Here is a 16,396-nt window from a genome sequence, read left to right as displayed (position 1 = left end):
TTTCTTCGAGTGCTACTCCGCCGTTGCTTGGAAATGCTCTGGGAGTCATTAAAGCGATCGATACTCGAACCTCGGCGAGCACTTCTGCCCAGCGAGTGTTCCGTCTCGCGCAGGGAAACGACACCTTTCACAATCCCGGCCGTCGGAGCAACGCTCGACTTGTTCTACTTACAACGAAAAACTCCTAAGCTTCCTTGATTGGACATCGAATTGTTCTTTCGATGAATCTTCGCGTGAACACGCATTGTAGTCGTTCGAATGGAATAAACATCCGGTTCAGCAGTTTCAATGGTGTTTTGCGGGAGAAGCCGCATGAAGTTTTTAATAATGCGCAAGACAAAGCAGGACGGGAAAAAATGAGTTCTCTGGTTGCAATTCGCGCGGATATTTCGGGTCTGAAATTTAATAATATCGCAGCAAGTCGTCGAGCTACCTGGGGAAGGGACAAAAGGAGAAAACGAGAGGGGAACAGGGGACAGGAATGAAATTTGGTGCCGTATAAACGGCAGCCCGGGGAGTCGTTAAGTGTTAAACTCCCTACGAAGTTCCTGGCCATGTACTGTTCGATGCACGCACATATGTATACGTAGTGTGTGTGTGTGTGTGTGTGAGAGAGAGAGAGAGGGATATATATATATATATATATATTTAAAAATCTCGAAAGCGGCCATGAATCTCCCGGCTGAGGCGGCGACATATTGGAGTTGGAGCGCCGGGAACCCGTCGGACAGAAAATAATGTTGAGACTTATTACCGGGATGTCTGGACGTCTTACTTTGTCGGGCCAGATGGAAGTTCGCACGGGGATTTCATTCGGGAGTGTAATAGAAATTCCAATGAAATATTATCAACCCGTGAATCCTCGATGTCAAACGAAGACGGTGAGATATTTAACGCCATCGTCGAACCGGGTCTACTTCCCTCGAAAATTGAGAGGTTCGTTACAGAAACGCCACTGCAAACTCTTCGGTCCCCGAAGAAAACGCATTCAAACTTCACCGTTCCATTTATCCCTTTATGGGAACATCCGAGCCTCCGGAATCGATGAAACTTTCCTGCCGAGTATACTGGAAGGAGCATTTTAAACTGATCACCTGAATATCTGACTTCCTATTGAGTATTTAAAAGAAAGTGTAAATAACGTGTCTCCTTATCTACGTTGCGCCATTGAAACCAGGTAAATTTCATGCGAAGCGTTTCGTTCTGTCGCGAATAGCAAGCGCGACATGTTCTGACGTACACACGGCTTTCACGGTGTCAGGATATTTTGCGGATTAACTCGAACGTGCTTGATCTTTTTCGGAGGGCTGGTACAAGCCTCGAGGGTGATCTTGGGCCAACGATAAATCCCGGCCGGGGATTATTTTCACTTTCAAAGCTACCGACACCACTGGCAGCCGGTGTCATTGACGAATATTCGGCGCTGGGAGCCGGAGATCACCGATTAATGCCAAGCAACGCTAACCGAAAGTCCGTCGATGCCCTGCCACTCTAATTAAACGGTCAATTGACCGTGCCCTATCACGGCAGCCAATTAACTACCCCTGATACCCAACCTGGACAAAGGACCTGGACGGGAGTGGATTGCGAGCGCTGATGTCCGGAATCCGTCGTGATCTTCCGGCCACGGCTCGGCGAGAGGCAAGTAGACGGCCCGACACTCCTCGAATGCCGAGGAAATTGTGTAAACCGCAAGCGGGTAGGCTTCGATGCCTCGGAAGCTCCATCGACCGTAAACTGAATCGTGCTGGCAAAGATTTAGACCAACCCTTGTACCCTTCTCGCCTCCCCCTCTCCGACGCCCTGTATTAACGATGAGAATGTCACGTGTGCCGATCACGCGTTGGGCCTGGAAACGTCTGCGGTTTCCAATGGGGTTGCCAGCCGGGGATTACTGTATTTGGGAGCAGTGACGATGCGGTGAACTTTGTGGTTTCTCAGGATTAGCTTTCATTGTATTCCCTTCCTACAGTCACGCTCGGTCGACCTCTTTAGAAGCGCGTTGCCATCCCCACCACGTTGATTCGACGGTGGGCGGAGCTCTTGGTCACTGGCAGAGGGGGTAAAGCTACGATAACGCTCAGAGTTCGCTCATAATCACGCTACAAGGTCCGCGGAGCTTCGCTGCGAAGAAGACGCTAAGCAGCAACGGGAAAACGAGCGACGAGCGACGAGCGATTAAGGGTGACGGTCCGAATTTGACCTTGGCCGAACATTCATTTCATTCGATTCAGTCACTGTATCGGTAAAATATCGGTAAAACAGTGAGTAAAACTTCAGAAATACACTAGCGATCCTAGCTGAAAATGCCATGGAACTGATACTTGTGCCGAAACCCTCCGTTTAGGGGTGTAATTCCACCGTACTTCGTAGTTTTCAAACTGTGTGTTTAAACACGTATAGTTTAACATAATAAAGGTTGCATTGACACTGCATGTGTCCCTGAATATGCGGCCAGCTTCATTTTTTTCTATAGAAACCCTAAATCTCTCGATATTTAAGAAAATGTATCTGTCGTGACTGTGGCAGCACTGTCGCGCCGCCCAATATTTGTCGAACTCCGCTACATGCTGCCGAATAATGAAAATTACGCCTCGAAAACGCAAAAGTAGGCCATTTTTGGAGCTGACCGCAATTGGTGGGACTTTTATCTATCGATTGTGACTACGTAGGGGCCCCAAATGTTTGAAAAGTACGGAACCCTTGCAACCTCGTGTGCGTATACAATGTCTAGCGTTGTGTGAGGGTACCGCCACACTGGCGCTCGACTAAGGTCAAATTCGGACCCACACCCTTAAGGGAATTGGCACTCTCGACGGTTGATTTCGTGCGACTCTTACGGACACGGCTATTCTGTTTAGATATCCTGGGGAATCCTCCATGACTCGTCGTGGATTCATACCACTAATGACGTGTATTTCGTGCGAGCCTCTGATTGCTCATGCGTTTCAGTCTGTATCGGTCGTGACCATTTCAGCCTGTCAAAGCGTAGCCAACGCTCTAGAACCAGTTATCATCGATCCTTGCTAGGATTAAATGGTATCAGTGTCATCGACGAGGCGCCACAAGTTCATGGATCGATCAAGTTCTACCGTGCAGTGCAATATTTCGATACGGTGCGATTCCGCGATGACAAAATTGCGCAAACACTGTCTCTTGCTGAAAAAGATAAACTTAACAACGGGAGAAAATCGATCAGTTGATCGATTCACTTTTGCGAGAAACTTTTCTGAAATCTGATCTCTGAATCTGTTTGCAGTGCACATTATGTAAACGAAGAAGCTAATCGATTTTTCGCCGCAATCGTTTTTCAAAGTTTTGGAAATACTTCGCGGCGCGGCACACTTAAAGGCTGCACGTTTAATTAGCCTCGCGATATTTAACGTTCCAGTAAAGCCAAGCACGTTTAATCAAAAGACGATATTCATAGCCACGCGGTCAGCGAGCCACGCTGTAACTCAAACTTCTAAAAGTAACAGTGCGGAAAAGTTGAACGCTTAATCGTTCGAGAATATGAAAGCATAATTACTGGGTCGGGCTGGGTTGCCGGGAAAATTCGCTGCCGACAAGCCGGGGAGATCGAGCGTGAATGCCGAAGTACCACTTTCATGGGAGTACGATGAGACGAAGAAAGAGGGAAGAACGACGAAAGACGAAAGACGAAAGAATTCGCCGGGCTTTTCAATGCACATAGACGTTCGCGGGAGCGCAACGCTCGTTTTTCTCCGGCAAATCGCTCGTATTTCTGTCATTAGAGGATCGGGTCTGTGTAATCAGAGAGGAAATCGTTAGGAAAGTCATTTCAAGAAAATAAAGTACCTGTTAGCGGCTCCTCGAAAAAGTCAAGATCCTGTTCGCGGGGCCGCGCGGCGCCGTAAAACGCCGCTGAGAAAGACTGGTTCGAGAGCTTCGAACAGCCAATAGTCGCAGACGGGGGGCTTCCACGTCGTTAACGACTTTAACCGTTTTCCGTATCCGGCCGTCGACAGCTGGCCCGAAATGCGACCCTGTATTTCTTTCCAGATTCGCGAAAATCCGGAAAATCTTCGCATCGCATTTCCGATTGCTGCGGGTCTTCGAAAAATTGCTCGGTAAAGCGTGCTCGAGTTTTCCGGGCCAAAATGTGTTCCCAAAGCAATGGAAGCGGATCGTTTTTATTTCGCATAGAAAATCCACAGTGTAATGACAACTTTTATGATCCGTTTTTCGATTCAGAGTTCTACCGAAGTAACTTCTGGGCTCGTAAATTCGACGGTAGCAGCTACAAGAGCAATTTAATAACGCCTCAGTGTTGAACCGCGGGAATCTGCTACGCACATGGCCCGTCTATTGTGGAATAGGGTTTGGCAGCGTTTTGGGGGTTCTTGTTGAGCCAGCCGAACACTCGCGCGTGTCCAACGCCATCTGCTCGTGCACGTTCTTTACGTTCGCGTGAAACGTGTAGCATTTTCGTGGCGAATTATTCGAGAGGAACCGGTGCGGTGCGGCGGAATCCTTTGCATTCCTTGGAGACGAGCGTCTGCATACTGCACGCTGTAATAACACAATGGGGTCAGTACTGTCCACTTATGTTCCTCTGGCCTAATCCTTTGAAACAGTTTCAAGGCGACTAATGCAGTAATAATATTATATTTCTGCGAAGAGAGACGAGGTAATCCAACAGCAGGACACAGCGCGCATCGAGAACATCTAAAGATTTGAACTTTGTCAAAGCACAAGAATTAATCGTGACCATGGCACGAGAAGAACGTCGCTGGTCGTCATAACTAAATTTCCGATCGGCTTTAATTTCGTCTGATTCTCGCGACTGAAATGAACGGTATTTTCGGGAGATTAGCGGAACGAAATTACTCAGGTTCGAGGGAGTCGCGGGCAATTATTTGTCAGCTTCGAGGCCCGTGGCGTCGCCGCGCTAAAGAGCGTGGTAATTAATGAAGACCTTCCTCGACGACTGGCCCGGGAAAAGCAGGAAAAACCTATAATCCGATAGTCTCCCGGGGGACATTGATTTACGAGTCCGTGGTTTCATTATTCTTTCTCGTGGGCACCGATAGCCCGTTCCCGGGTCGACTGGGGTCGCGAGCCTTCCGACGGTTACTCGCGAATCGACGATCGCCGTTCGCAGAACGTTTCGCAAGACACCGCGTCACGACGAAATTGCGCCTGACACACAAACACACGCATACAGAAACGACAGAGAGAAAGAGAGATTTTATTTTTGTTTCAGGAGAACGTACGGAAGCCATGCAACGTGACGCCGGATACGTCTCCTCCGGATGTGACGTCAGCCACTGGCCCGGGCTTCTACTTCCGTTCTCGTGGTTCCTAATACTCGCGCGAAACAGCCAAACTTCTCTGCAATAGCGCCGCACCACGACAGTATTTCACGCGCGCCTCCACGTTCTACCGTTCTCGGAATTCGAGTGGGAGTGCGCCAGCCAGAAATTCGACGAATGCCGGCTAGATTGTAAGCTAGATACCTAGGAATCATTGATGATAGGGCGAGGATACGCTGCGGGACCGGGCACCCTCGAAAAACTCACCACCGGACCAACTTCGAACCATCGCAAATCGACAGAAACCACCGCTGTGGATTTTTCAAGTGTCTCTACAGAACTGACATCCGAGCGAAACAACTGCCAATCAATTATCGCCTTGTTTCCTCGCGCTTTATTTATCGTGAGAAGCCTTCGGTAAATAGCCAAACTTCAATTTCGAAGCGCGGTTCAAGTTTCAGATTGGCCGCTTGAATTGTTCATTCCGTTTCAGTGCACTTCCGAGATTTCTAACATCGATCGTGTGTTGCGACCAAAGATAATTCGCCAGAGAAACGGCAGCGAAAAGGGACGCCGAAACGTATTTTTTACGTAAATAATTCAGTAAGCGAAGCCGCAATGCTGCACTTGATCTCAACGCGTCGTCGGCACGTCTTTTTCAATTCGCCGTGGCAATACACGACGACTTCTTTGAACGGTACCTTTTCAACTGAATAGGGTTAAAGTGGCCGTGCCGGCGCGGCGCGGCGTCAAAGGATGCGAGGCTAATTCGATATCCTGTGTCTTAGCCACGCCGATGCCTCTTCCGCGCGAAAGAGCGGGACGTTAATGAAATCTTTAATTCATAACTGTATTCGCCTCGCCGCCGGTGCCTGTAGAAATAACTCTAGCCTCCGAAAACCTCAGCAGTTTGTACATAATTGAGGCCGGGATTCGGTGTTGTCTTCGCCCTGACGAGCTACGATTCGTTAAGAGCAATTGGCATGTAGACTGTGGATGTTGAAATGCAGATTAACTTTTCTGATTTCATTCGAAAACAATTCTCTCTGTATCACTCTGTTTCGTTAAAATCGATTTAACGGGGTTGTACGACAATTTTATGGAAATTCTTGAAAGTGCTGTTGGATCGAACAGGTAATTTACGTTGCTCCGAATGCACAAACATCCACCATCTACTGCTGTCGCGATTCAGCATAGTATTTATTATTACAATACAATATTTTCAGGGTACCGTTAACGCACTTCGAAGGACGAATTTATTTTTTAAATTTATGTGAACCGCTCGCTGTTAATTCAAAGGCATTGCGTTGTCTGTGGAACAATCGAACACGCGCCGCACTTTGTACGTTATTTCTAAATAAATCTATTCGAAGTAGCAGGAGTTTAATTTCGCCGTTTTATTCGATGCTTTCCCAAACTTGGAATAGATATTGCACTCGGTGCCGGCGAAATTATTCCCCGAACCCACAGCCTTTCCACTTCCTCGAACAATTTTGCATTATGAATTACAAATAAGCTAGCAGGTCGCATCAGAAATCAAGGTCCGATTCCGGGCGGCAAGAATTCACTTTTCCATCGGTCGTGATCCATTCCGATATGAATTTTAAAGTACCTACCGGTACATACTATGCATATATCGAGTGTGGGAATCGTTGCGAGATCTATTGATATAAAACAGAGATTGACCATTGACCTAACCTTGTCCAGTCAGGTTCACGCCCCTTGTCGCCCTTTCCACGGGGGTGACAGCTACGCGAGTCGATTTAGCAACGTCCCGGACATTGCGAGCTACCCTCGAACTCGTTCGTTCGTGACTGAATGCAAATAACCGGTAATAATCGTGAATTCTGCCCGGCGGTAAGCAATTATAATTATCGGCGTAAAGCACCCTTAAATGTTGCTGTCTAAATACTCGCGTCCTTCGAGCCCCGAAAATTCACCGTCCAAGCATGAATTAACAGACCGCGTTCCTACAGGGAATGTTAGAGAAAAATGTTAGGGAATCGTCTTTTCTGACCCACGACCAACGAGAAGAGGCGAAATGGCTTTCGAGGGTTGCTAGAGGCCGGATGATAAGGCTCCCGACCGGAAACAGTCACCACCATCCACTTCAGCTGCAGCCTGCGCGGCCCTGTCCGAACTTGAAAAATAATTCAGCACGCAGTAATGTCCTGAATATAAAATTCGCCGGGCAACGGCCAATTTCGGGCCGGAACGGTGGATCGGAGTTACCGAGTCGAGAATTTTCATTTATAAATTCGCAAAACTTCGAGTCTCATATAAAATTGCTCCCGGGAAACGGTCCGAGGATTTGGAAATTAATCGGTGACCCGGACAGAAGTCTTTCGGGTCTCGTTCGATGAGTAATGCAACTAACAGGGCTCTTCGCATCTTTAGAAATTGATTTAACTCCGCGACAGTTTGTTTTAGGGTTGCGGCGAAGGACATTTCGATTTCTCAATTTACCTCTGGCGCTGTTTGCACAATATTGGATTGGTCAGACGACAATGTTGCAAGGGAAGGCGTTGGAAGGGAGCAAGGCGATCGAATCAGTGGTAAGGGGCCGAAGAGCGAAATACTTGAAGTCGTTTAAACGATACCCGGCTAGGAATAAAATAACGCTAAATTTACGGCGGGCCGTGAATCAACATGCTTTATGATTGTTCGGGTTACGGATGATAAAGGGTGAGAGCGGAGGACTAGGTAGACCGGAGAGGTCGAACGAAGGTTCGCACGGTTTCGTCGGTAGCGAAGAGGGTTGGGGATGGTGCAGGGTGAAAATTGGAAAACTGCATTGTCCAGCCGTTCCGTTCCCCCGGGACACATTCGTTAGCGGCATCGTCCATCGGTAATAAATTTCACGTATCTTCCACCTTCCAGTCTTTCATTCTTGTTCAAATTAAAGATCATACCGATCGGGCCTGGTCCAGGATAACAGGAAATTCGTTGTGCATTCGCGAGAGCTCCCCGGTAATCTCTCGCATCTTGCCCCGTTTCTGTTTCTCGAGGAATAAAAAGCTCCGGGAATAAACGGGGACCGTGGAAAAACGCGTTGAAAACTCGACGGCGCGGCGGCGAGACGTGTGATTACCGATTCGAATGGGAAGAGTGTGTCCCGCGGGATTAATTTAGCTGCTGCCGAGAGTTTCCGACGGACCGGACGAATCAATGAATCACCTGGACCGGGAAATGACAGTTAATTTTCACCGTGATTTGCCTGGTTACTCATTACGCCGAGCAAGAAGGCTCGCGCTCCATGCGCACCGCTCCGCACCGCATCCCCTCCCCCGGCAAAAAGTGTGTTTGTAACCCTGCTCTGTTGACTCGCGATTCAATTTCGCTGTAACGAATAAACAGCACCGGCCGAATCCATCCTCGTCCAACCCCGCACTGTGTCCCCCTCGCGGTTCCAACCCAACGCGGCGCGGCGCGTCGCGGCGCAGCGATTCGATGAATTCGTTCGAGTGAACAGCCCCGAAAAACTGGGCCGATTTAAAGCCACCGGCCGCTGCCAAATTTCGCTAAGTGATGCGATTTCGATAAAAATTCAATCTAGCAAAGTAATCTGGCGCGGCGCTGTCGCTTGTAATTCCATCGAAAATTGCACCGGCCAACAATTTTTCTCGCTACTCAATAGCCCGAAGCACACACCTGCATAAAATCTGGTATTCAAACCATAGAAACGGCATCTCTCCTCTATTTTTAACATACAACATTTTCTAGCTGATAAATTGAATTTATTCCTCATGCTGGGTTTTACAAAATAATCTCTATGAATTGGATGAAACTTTGATCAAGAATCTAGGGACTAGCAGGACATCCAAAAGAATGCACAGGCATTAAGATAACAGTAGAAGCATCCGGACAATCATGAGCTTGCACACGAGCCAAAATCTTTGGATCGATTGGCCGAGTCGCGCTCTAATTTCCCGGGCAGGAGGAGAATTATGTTGCCAATAAAGGGGGTGCACGCCATCTTGACCGGTTAGCTCGCGATTCAGTTTCACAGTAACGAATGGCGGGGATCCGGAATACTTTCGCGCCTCTCCCTCTCTCTCTCTCTCTCTCTCTCTCTCTCTCTCTCTCTCTCTCTCTCTCTCTCGCTGCCTCAACCCCAATCTCGCGCTGTCGCGCGTGAAAAGCCGGAATTGCTCTCGACTATTGAAAAACAATTAAACCGGTAAAATATTGGCAAACAGGGCTCGATGGACGGCTGATATTTTACCAGTCGCGAGGACCCCACCGATCGCTTTTGCCACCCTTTAACGCCCGAGCTTATATTGCGATCGCCGATCCCCAACCCCTCGACACACACTTAACCTACTTATTTTCTCGTTAACCCCGTCGATTCAATTTTCACTTAACAGTTGTTGCAGTTGCGGAGAGAGAGAGAGAGAGAAAGAGAGAGAGTAGCGGAACGTAATGAGCGCTTTCGGCGGATATAGTGTCCGCATAAAAAATACGGGATTAGAGTTTCGTTGCTCGAGTGGCTCGCTGCTGGCTGACCCATATCTGCGCGCCGCAACAATCTCATTTATGACTACTGATCGTCTTTTAAATTCGAGCCTTTTGGAAATTTCGTTGTCCGTTCCTTGTGTGTGCTCGTTCGCATGCAACAACCCAGTTAACGTTGCGATAACTCACGAACTTAAACACTTGTTGAGGCTGCGTGCTGCGGGCTTTTAGCGCAAGTGGAATGAGTTAATTATTCCATCGACGTATAACTTCCTCGATCGATCCCTGGAAAAATTGTATCGCAATATTCTAAACGCGAGAAAGGCGGTTTAGTAGACTATCTTTTGTTGTCCATAGATTGCCGTTTGATATGCGAAATCAATGTCTCTCAACTGCCCTTCTAGTCTTGATAAAATTGCATTAACGAGATAAAAATGGGCAATTAATCATTCTCGGAACGCTATTAACATCTTTTCACAGGGAAATTGTCTCCGTGACTCAGCCGATACATTGTATAAATGGATAACTTTACATAGAAACATTAATATTATAGAAGATTACTTTTTACCTGAATGTTGTCCGCCCAAGACGTCGCACGTCGATGTTGCTTGTAGTCGAACTTCGCCAATAGCAAGTAGAACAGGTCGACCACGGTCCCGAGACCGAACTTCTGCGACTAACCGCACGATCAAAGTTACAATCTATAATATCGTTTCTTACACCGCGTACATTGATACATTACCCAGTGGAACAGCTTGACCATATCTCCGGTAATCGACATCGCTTGATTCTCTCGGACACAGTGCGGCATTTCCGTTGCAATGTTTGTTTTTAACGGAACCGGCCGGTCGTTCGAACGTAATCATCGGATGCACACCCACGTAGCACTGAAAAAAACCGCACACTTTCACACGGTCGAGCCAACCAATCCAGCCTCCTGTCGAATCGGGTGAGCGCAATCTCGCGAGATTAGCGGCTGGAAAATCGTTCGAACGAGTTGTTCGAAAGGTTTGCGAGCTGTGCAACTATTAAAAGACGACTCGCGTACGCCTCGAACGATGTATATACAATATATTTTTGCCGAGCCGAGCCAGATATGTAAAACTGATCCTGACCGGCGTGTCCAACAGCTTCGCGCACTTTTTTTCCATTTCCACCGGTTATCACGGATATATCCCGCTTCTACGGAGGTGCAGTTCGCGCGTGGAAATTACCTCGTGGTCCCGCTCTGCACCGTACCACCTACACGTGCACACACACGCGCGCGCGCGCGTTCCAAGGGAAAACGAACGACGGGATAAGCCCGTCGAGCTATCTGCCGCCGCTATCCGCGGACACGACTGTTTCCAGCTTCGCCGCTGTCACAATTAATGAACGGACCACCTGGTGTCAGCCGATTTTCGGGAGACGAGGATGTGCTCGACGTTTTTTCCAAACCTTCATCCAAGACCCGCTGACGGTCCGACGACAGGCTAATGGTGAAATCAGCCCGGATCCCTTCGGACCACGAAGGGCTAATGTAATTTCGAACTGTGCAATCCTCGACTCGAACATCACACTTTAAGCATTCGAGAAATTTATCTCGAGGATCGGCCGCCACAACATTAGAAAGATTAGAGCATCGAATAGATCGTTTCTCTTTGAACGCATGGCTGTTGCGGTAAAAATGTTTAAACTGTCGATAGGTTCACTGTCTAACCAACAGCCTAGCTTGCCAAACGAGCTGCTGCTTGGTATGGCTTTATCGTGAGAAAAACGAGGGTGGGCTGTCTCTGGACCCAGTATGACATCCCTGCTTGACCAGTCTCGGTTTTTGCCAGGTCTCGACCATATGGTGACCCAGATTAACAAGATTCCGAGGTCGGCGGGTCCCTAAATCTGAAATAGAAAGCAAAGAACAATAAACCCGAATCGTCCGGCAATCCTTGATCCGTCTGTCTGGATAACATACTCTTCTATTACCGTCTCGACGTCCAACATCGACGAGACGAGCGCGAGCGGTTCGGTTCGTTCCTCCGTAGCGTTTTCCCTGAGAGTCTAATATTTCAAATGGCTTTCGGATGGCACCGGGAGGATCAATCAACCGTCGAATCTTTCTCTGATTAATGAAATACCGGGGTCGGCGAACTCTGGCTAAACCGGGAGGCTGGATGTCATCGAAAACAGAGGGGATCGAGGATGGAAGGGCGTTTCTGGGCACAGCTGCTGGGAGAATACGTGAAAGTAAAGGGACGAGGAGGATGTCAAGGGACACGGAGTAAGGGTGGATTCGAGTTTCGAGGAGACAGAGACTGGAAGCGCGCCTAGCGCTTCAGGATATCCTCCTTTTTTTTCATTTGTTCTCAGTTCTCGGTGTCGAGCCGTCGGATTCGACAGGACCGTGGCGAACGATTGTATCGAATATCCTGGTGAAGTCGGATGTCGCGAGAGACGCTTCTCCGGGTCGATTGTTTTTCGGCGGCCGGCGAAATTGATTACTTCGGCGTCTGGGGAAATATGACGTAATGGCGCTTTGTCGTAAGCGTATTATCCCGGAGTTTCTCGTTTCTTTTATTTTTTATTTCGCCGGTCTTTTTTTGTGGTTCGACGCCCGGATCGAATGCGGACCGAGCTCGAGAGAGATTGAATCTGAAACTGTTCCGAGGAGAATTTGACATTTGCGAGATTAAGTGACGCTTCTTGCGGCCGCCGTCCGCGCGGTCGCCTCCGTTGACGATGATAAATCATCGGGTCCCGAATTTTCGGGCACCGGCGGCGCGGCGGCGCGACGTCGTCCTGTCCCTCGAATTTTTGTAGGCCATCCTCCATCGATCACTCGTTCTTTTTTCCACTCTTCGTTTTTCTTTTTTTCCCGCCGGTGTTCTCCCCGCGTTTCTTTTTTTTTGTTCTTTTTTTCCGAAACGTCCGATCGTAGTCGTGTTCGACGAGTGTTTTCGAACACGGCCCGAGCAAACAACAAACTCATTTCCATCGCGGCGCAGCTCGGCAAAAATTGCGCCGCGCGGACGCTCGACTAATTTGCGTACCGCTTCGACGGACCGTGCGAGGTCCCGATAAGAATCGTTATCGGCAAACGGAAAGAATTCCCGTGGAACGGAGCTGCGTGGTAACGGGATAAAGCGATATACATAGATCGTTAGAAATATATGCGGGTGGAACGAATCTGAGAGCCGTTTTGATTTTTTTTTTATATCATCATTACATTTATTGAAACAGTATCCACGTCGATGAATATTTTTGTTTTTCTTTACAGTATTATAGTTTCCGTACTCGGGTGTCTGTTTTTTTTTTTTACGTCGCCGCTCTGTTTTCCCATTTTTCCCCGATTCTCTTTTCCCGTTATTATTTCGTGTGAGTGTGTGTTACTTCGCTTATTCTTTTTTTTTTGTCTTTTTCGTTATGTTCGTTTTACCTCCGTCACTTTGATTCATGCTGACGTTCCTCTATAACATGATACATTTTTCGTTATCGATTATGAATTTTATGTACAATGCGATCTAGGCTTACCTATCGGTCACAACCCGACCGTCCCCGTTATCGCCGCGGGTTTCGCATAGACCGGATTAGGACGCGGTTTCTATCGATCACCGATTTATCGTTCGGTTTCTCGATTTATCGAGCACCATCGATATATCGCGTAAAACGCCGACGCTACGATACGAGAGTCTCTCCGTTTGCGACGCCATACCTTGACCAACCGAACGGCGGCCACACCGAAGGAACGACACTCGGTGGAGTCGAGAAGAAAGTTTTTGTTGTTTGCGATAAATGTTGAATGGAATCACGCCGATAAACATTTGTCTCTCTCTCCCTCCCTCTCTCTCTCTTTCTTCGTCTTTCGTTTCGTCAGTTTCTCCGCTAACAACATTTATAATCGATTAACGTCGTCTCGAACCGCTAAACTTTTGGAATAATATCACGCGATCAACATTCGCAAACAACTGGCCCGATCGATCGACGATCAACGACACAAACACGCGGCAAGCTGTCTCTCTCTATCTCTCTTTCTCTTGCACACGCACACACACACACACACACACACGACATCGATCAATCCACACACGCACGATTCTTTCTCATTTTTCTTTTCTACCGGTTCCTGCTAGAAAAAAAAAACAGAAAACGATGTCGTGTTCCGTTCGTGTTCGTCGCGCGATCCTCCTCTCCACGCATCAACTGCAAAATATTGTCCTCTCACAAACGACATAAATTACCGTATATAAACTATACAAGAAGGAATAATATCGCGAGATATCTTTTGTTTCCGCATACTCGCGCTCTCAAGAGATCCACAGATCCACACTCGGCCTCGGCCACACGCAAACGCACGTAAACTGGCAGTTTGTTTTACAACCGCGTTAACACCCTACCTCCGTCGTGGTACAACATTATAAAAAATCTATGGTAGTCCTAAGGGTAAAGTCGCACCTTAACCACGCTAGCCGTTATGATATCGTTTTACTCGGTTACGTTACATCGTAGTAAATCTACTTAATTAAGTCGTCGCCGCCGTCGTGCCTTTGGCCTCGTGGCTCAGGACCAGGATGATTTCAGATTCGACGAAACAAAAAGGAAATTTCTCATTGATTTCTAACACGGAAAAACACCCACAAACATTACACCTTCTACCAGGTATTATGGAAACGTAGACACAATGTTTTACAACACAAAGGAGTATCTTCATTCTTCCAATAGAACACTTCGAAGAGTTAAACGACACTGATCTTTTGATTTTAGAAAGTGTGATCGAACCAAAATGAAATTAGACACGTGTCGGATCTTATATACTCTAAGGTAAAGTGAACCAATTGTCAAGATAATTTAAAGTTCAAATAAATTGATAAAATCCGCAGTCTACTTATCATTCGCTCGACACACCATGTTCTACGTACATACAGGGTCTCGTAAAAGGCAGTGCACTGGGTAATCTTCTCTGCCATGGCAGTTTCGATGATTTCTCGATTACGAACACTGACAGAGCGACAGGTTGCCTTTTTCTCCGCTTTTAGAAAGACTTCGATGCAAGAGAACGATTTTACAATAGAAAAGAAATTTTTCGTAGAACATCGGAAAAGAGACTCCAGACTTAATAAGTGACTAGAACCCACCGGATCGAATAAAAGATGGCTCGTTAAATATAGTAGAGAACATCGAGGACTAAGATATCGCCGAGACGAAAGATTAACAGGATCTCCTTGACCTTCCGAACGTTTTAAGAATTTAGTTCGCATTTACCGAGCGGGGGCAGTGCGTTTTAGCGCTCGATTTCATCGAGTACCATTCACTTCGAAAGTCCCGAGCCCTTTTCCTTCGATAATCTAGAGGATTCAGACTCGTCGCCCGTTTAAGCGCACTTGTTAGGGCGAGCCGAACGCACTCTCTTTCTCTCTCTCTCTCTTTCTCTTTCTATATTTCTATTTCTCCTTCCTCACCGAGAACAAATTTTATAACGCTGCTGGATCGCTTTTCCCATCGAATTTTATACGTCTGAACAACTCTGACCATCCTCCGTTCGATACGCAATAAATACCTATTTACCGCTCTTAAGTATACATGTACATAATCCTTACCTATATTGATGGGACCTAGGACTTAAAGTCGTTCAGTTCATAGCACTCGGGATCGCGCGTTGCGAGCCACCGAGTCTGATTGCATGATTCAATAAGACGTTAAACGACAATCGATCGCCGTGAGTTCGCGAGCAAGAGAAATTGGGACGAGTTCTCTCCGGTGCGGTGTATTTCGTTCCTCAAAACAAACAGAAACATATCGAGGACGATCGGCGTAGCCTCCATTCCAACTGCGCGTTCGAACAATTTTTGAAAATTCTCATTCGTTAGCATTCCGAGGGAATCAACGACAACTCGCGGCTCGGCTTCCAGTCTGAAAAGTTCGTCGCACGGCGAACACAGGTCGAGTCTGGGCAGAACGTGGATACGATCGTTCCAGATTCGACGCGTTCGACGATTCTTGGACACGCTGTTCTGTACAAACGAGGTCGACGAACGACTCCCCCTTTTTTATATACAGGCGAGAATAGAGATAGAGAGATAGTGAGTGCGAGAGACTTAGTTATGCATGCTAGCTACGCGACACCGTTCAACCGCAAATATCGTTTAGGTACGCCGAACCGTTGGATCGAGACAGTCTCCGTCGGATCGACGACGTTTCAGGACCTCCGTTGGTTCCTCGATGTCTCGCTTGAGCTCGTCGACGCACTTTTTTTCAGTCGATCGACATGTTCCCAGAGCTGAGCTGAGGCTGAGCACACGCGTTGAAAATATTCGGCGATCCACACCGATCCACACAGCGTTCACGTGTCACGGCCGCGCGATCAGATTGATTTATCCCGGGTCGAGAGCCACGGCGCGCGGGCGCCTCGGGCTTTCTCTCTGTTTTTTATTTTTCCTCGACCGTTAGTTCCGATCCGTGGCCCGCGGGCCAAAGGGAACACCGCGATGCCTTTGTGCAGCACACCGTTTTCACACCGACCAGAGCCTCCGCGTTCAAAAACCCCCACGTTTTTTATTTAGTCGAAGTCGCCACGGTTCACAACGAGACTGCTCACCTCAGCAGGTTCGCGATTAACAGCGTCACGGTCGCCAGGAGAATGGTCGGCGCCACGCCGCAACTTCCGCCGTGTTGCATGGCCGCTGGGTGTTCGC

General features: G+C 47.9%; 2 protein-coding genes across 5 annotated transcripts in view; one reads left to right on the top strand and one right to left on the bottom strand.

Annotated features, from left to right (window-relative positions):
• LOC143211361 (zwei Ig domain protein zig-8) overlaps positions 1-12,926 on the top strand; it is a 109,713-nt gene extending 96,787 nt beyond the window's left edge. Inside the window, exon 7 of the mRNA XM_076428958.1 lies at positions 5,228-12,926. Within this exon, the coding sequence (XP_076285073.1) occupies positions 5,228-5,364 (137 nt within the window). The 3' untranslated portion in view covers positions 5,365-12,926. The remainder of the gene's footprint in view (positions 1-5,227) is intronic.
• Positions 1-16,396, bottom strand: part of LOC143211363 (zwei Ig domain protein zig-8) — a 250,324-nt gene that overhangs the window by 69,678 nt on the left and 164,250 nt on the right. For 3 of the 4 annotated variants that reach the window (XM_076428963.1, XM_076428964.1, XM_076428965.1), the window contains one exon: positions 13,094-16,396. In XM_076428963.1, the coding sequence (XP_076285078.1) occupies positions 16,296-16,396 (101 nt within the window). In that variant the 3' untranslated portion in view covers positions 13,094-16,295. The other variant, XR_013009444.1, reaches the window with a different exon arrangement.

Source organism: Lasioglossum baleicum, chromosome 8 (genome assembly GCF_051020765.1).
Source record: "Lasioglossum baleicum chromosome 8, iyLasBale1, whole genome shotgun sequence".
NCBI lineage: Eukaryota > Metazoa > Arthropoda > Insecta > Hymenoptera > Halictidae > Lasioglossum > Lasioglossum baleicum.
Note: the sequence above shows the minus strand (reverse complement) of the source record. Positions and strands in the feature narration are given on the sequence as shown.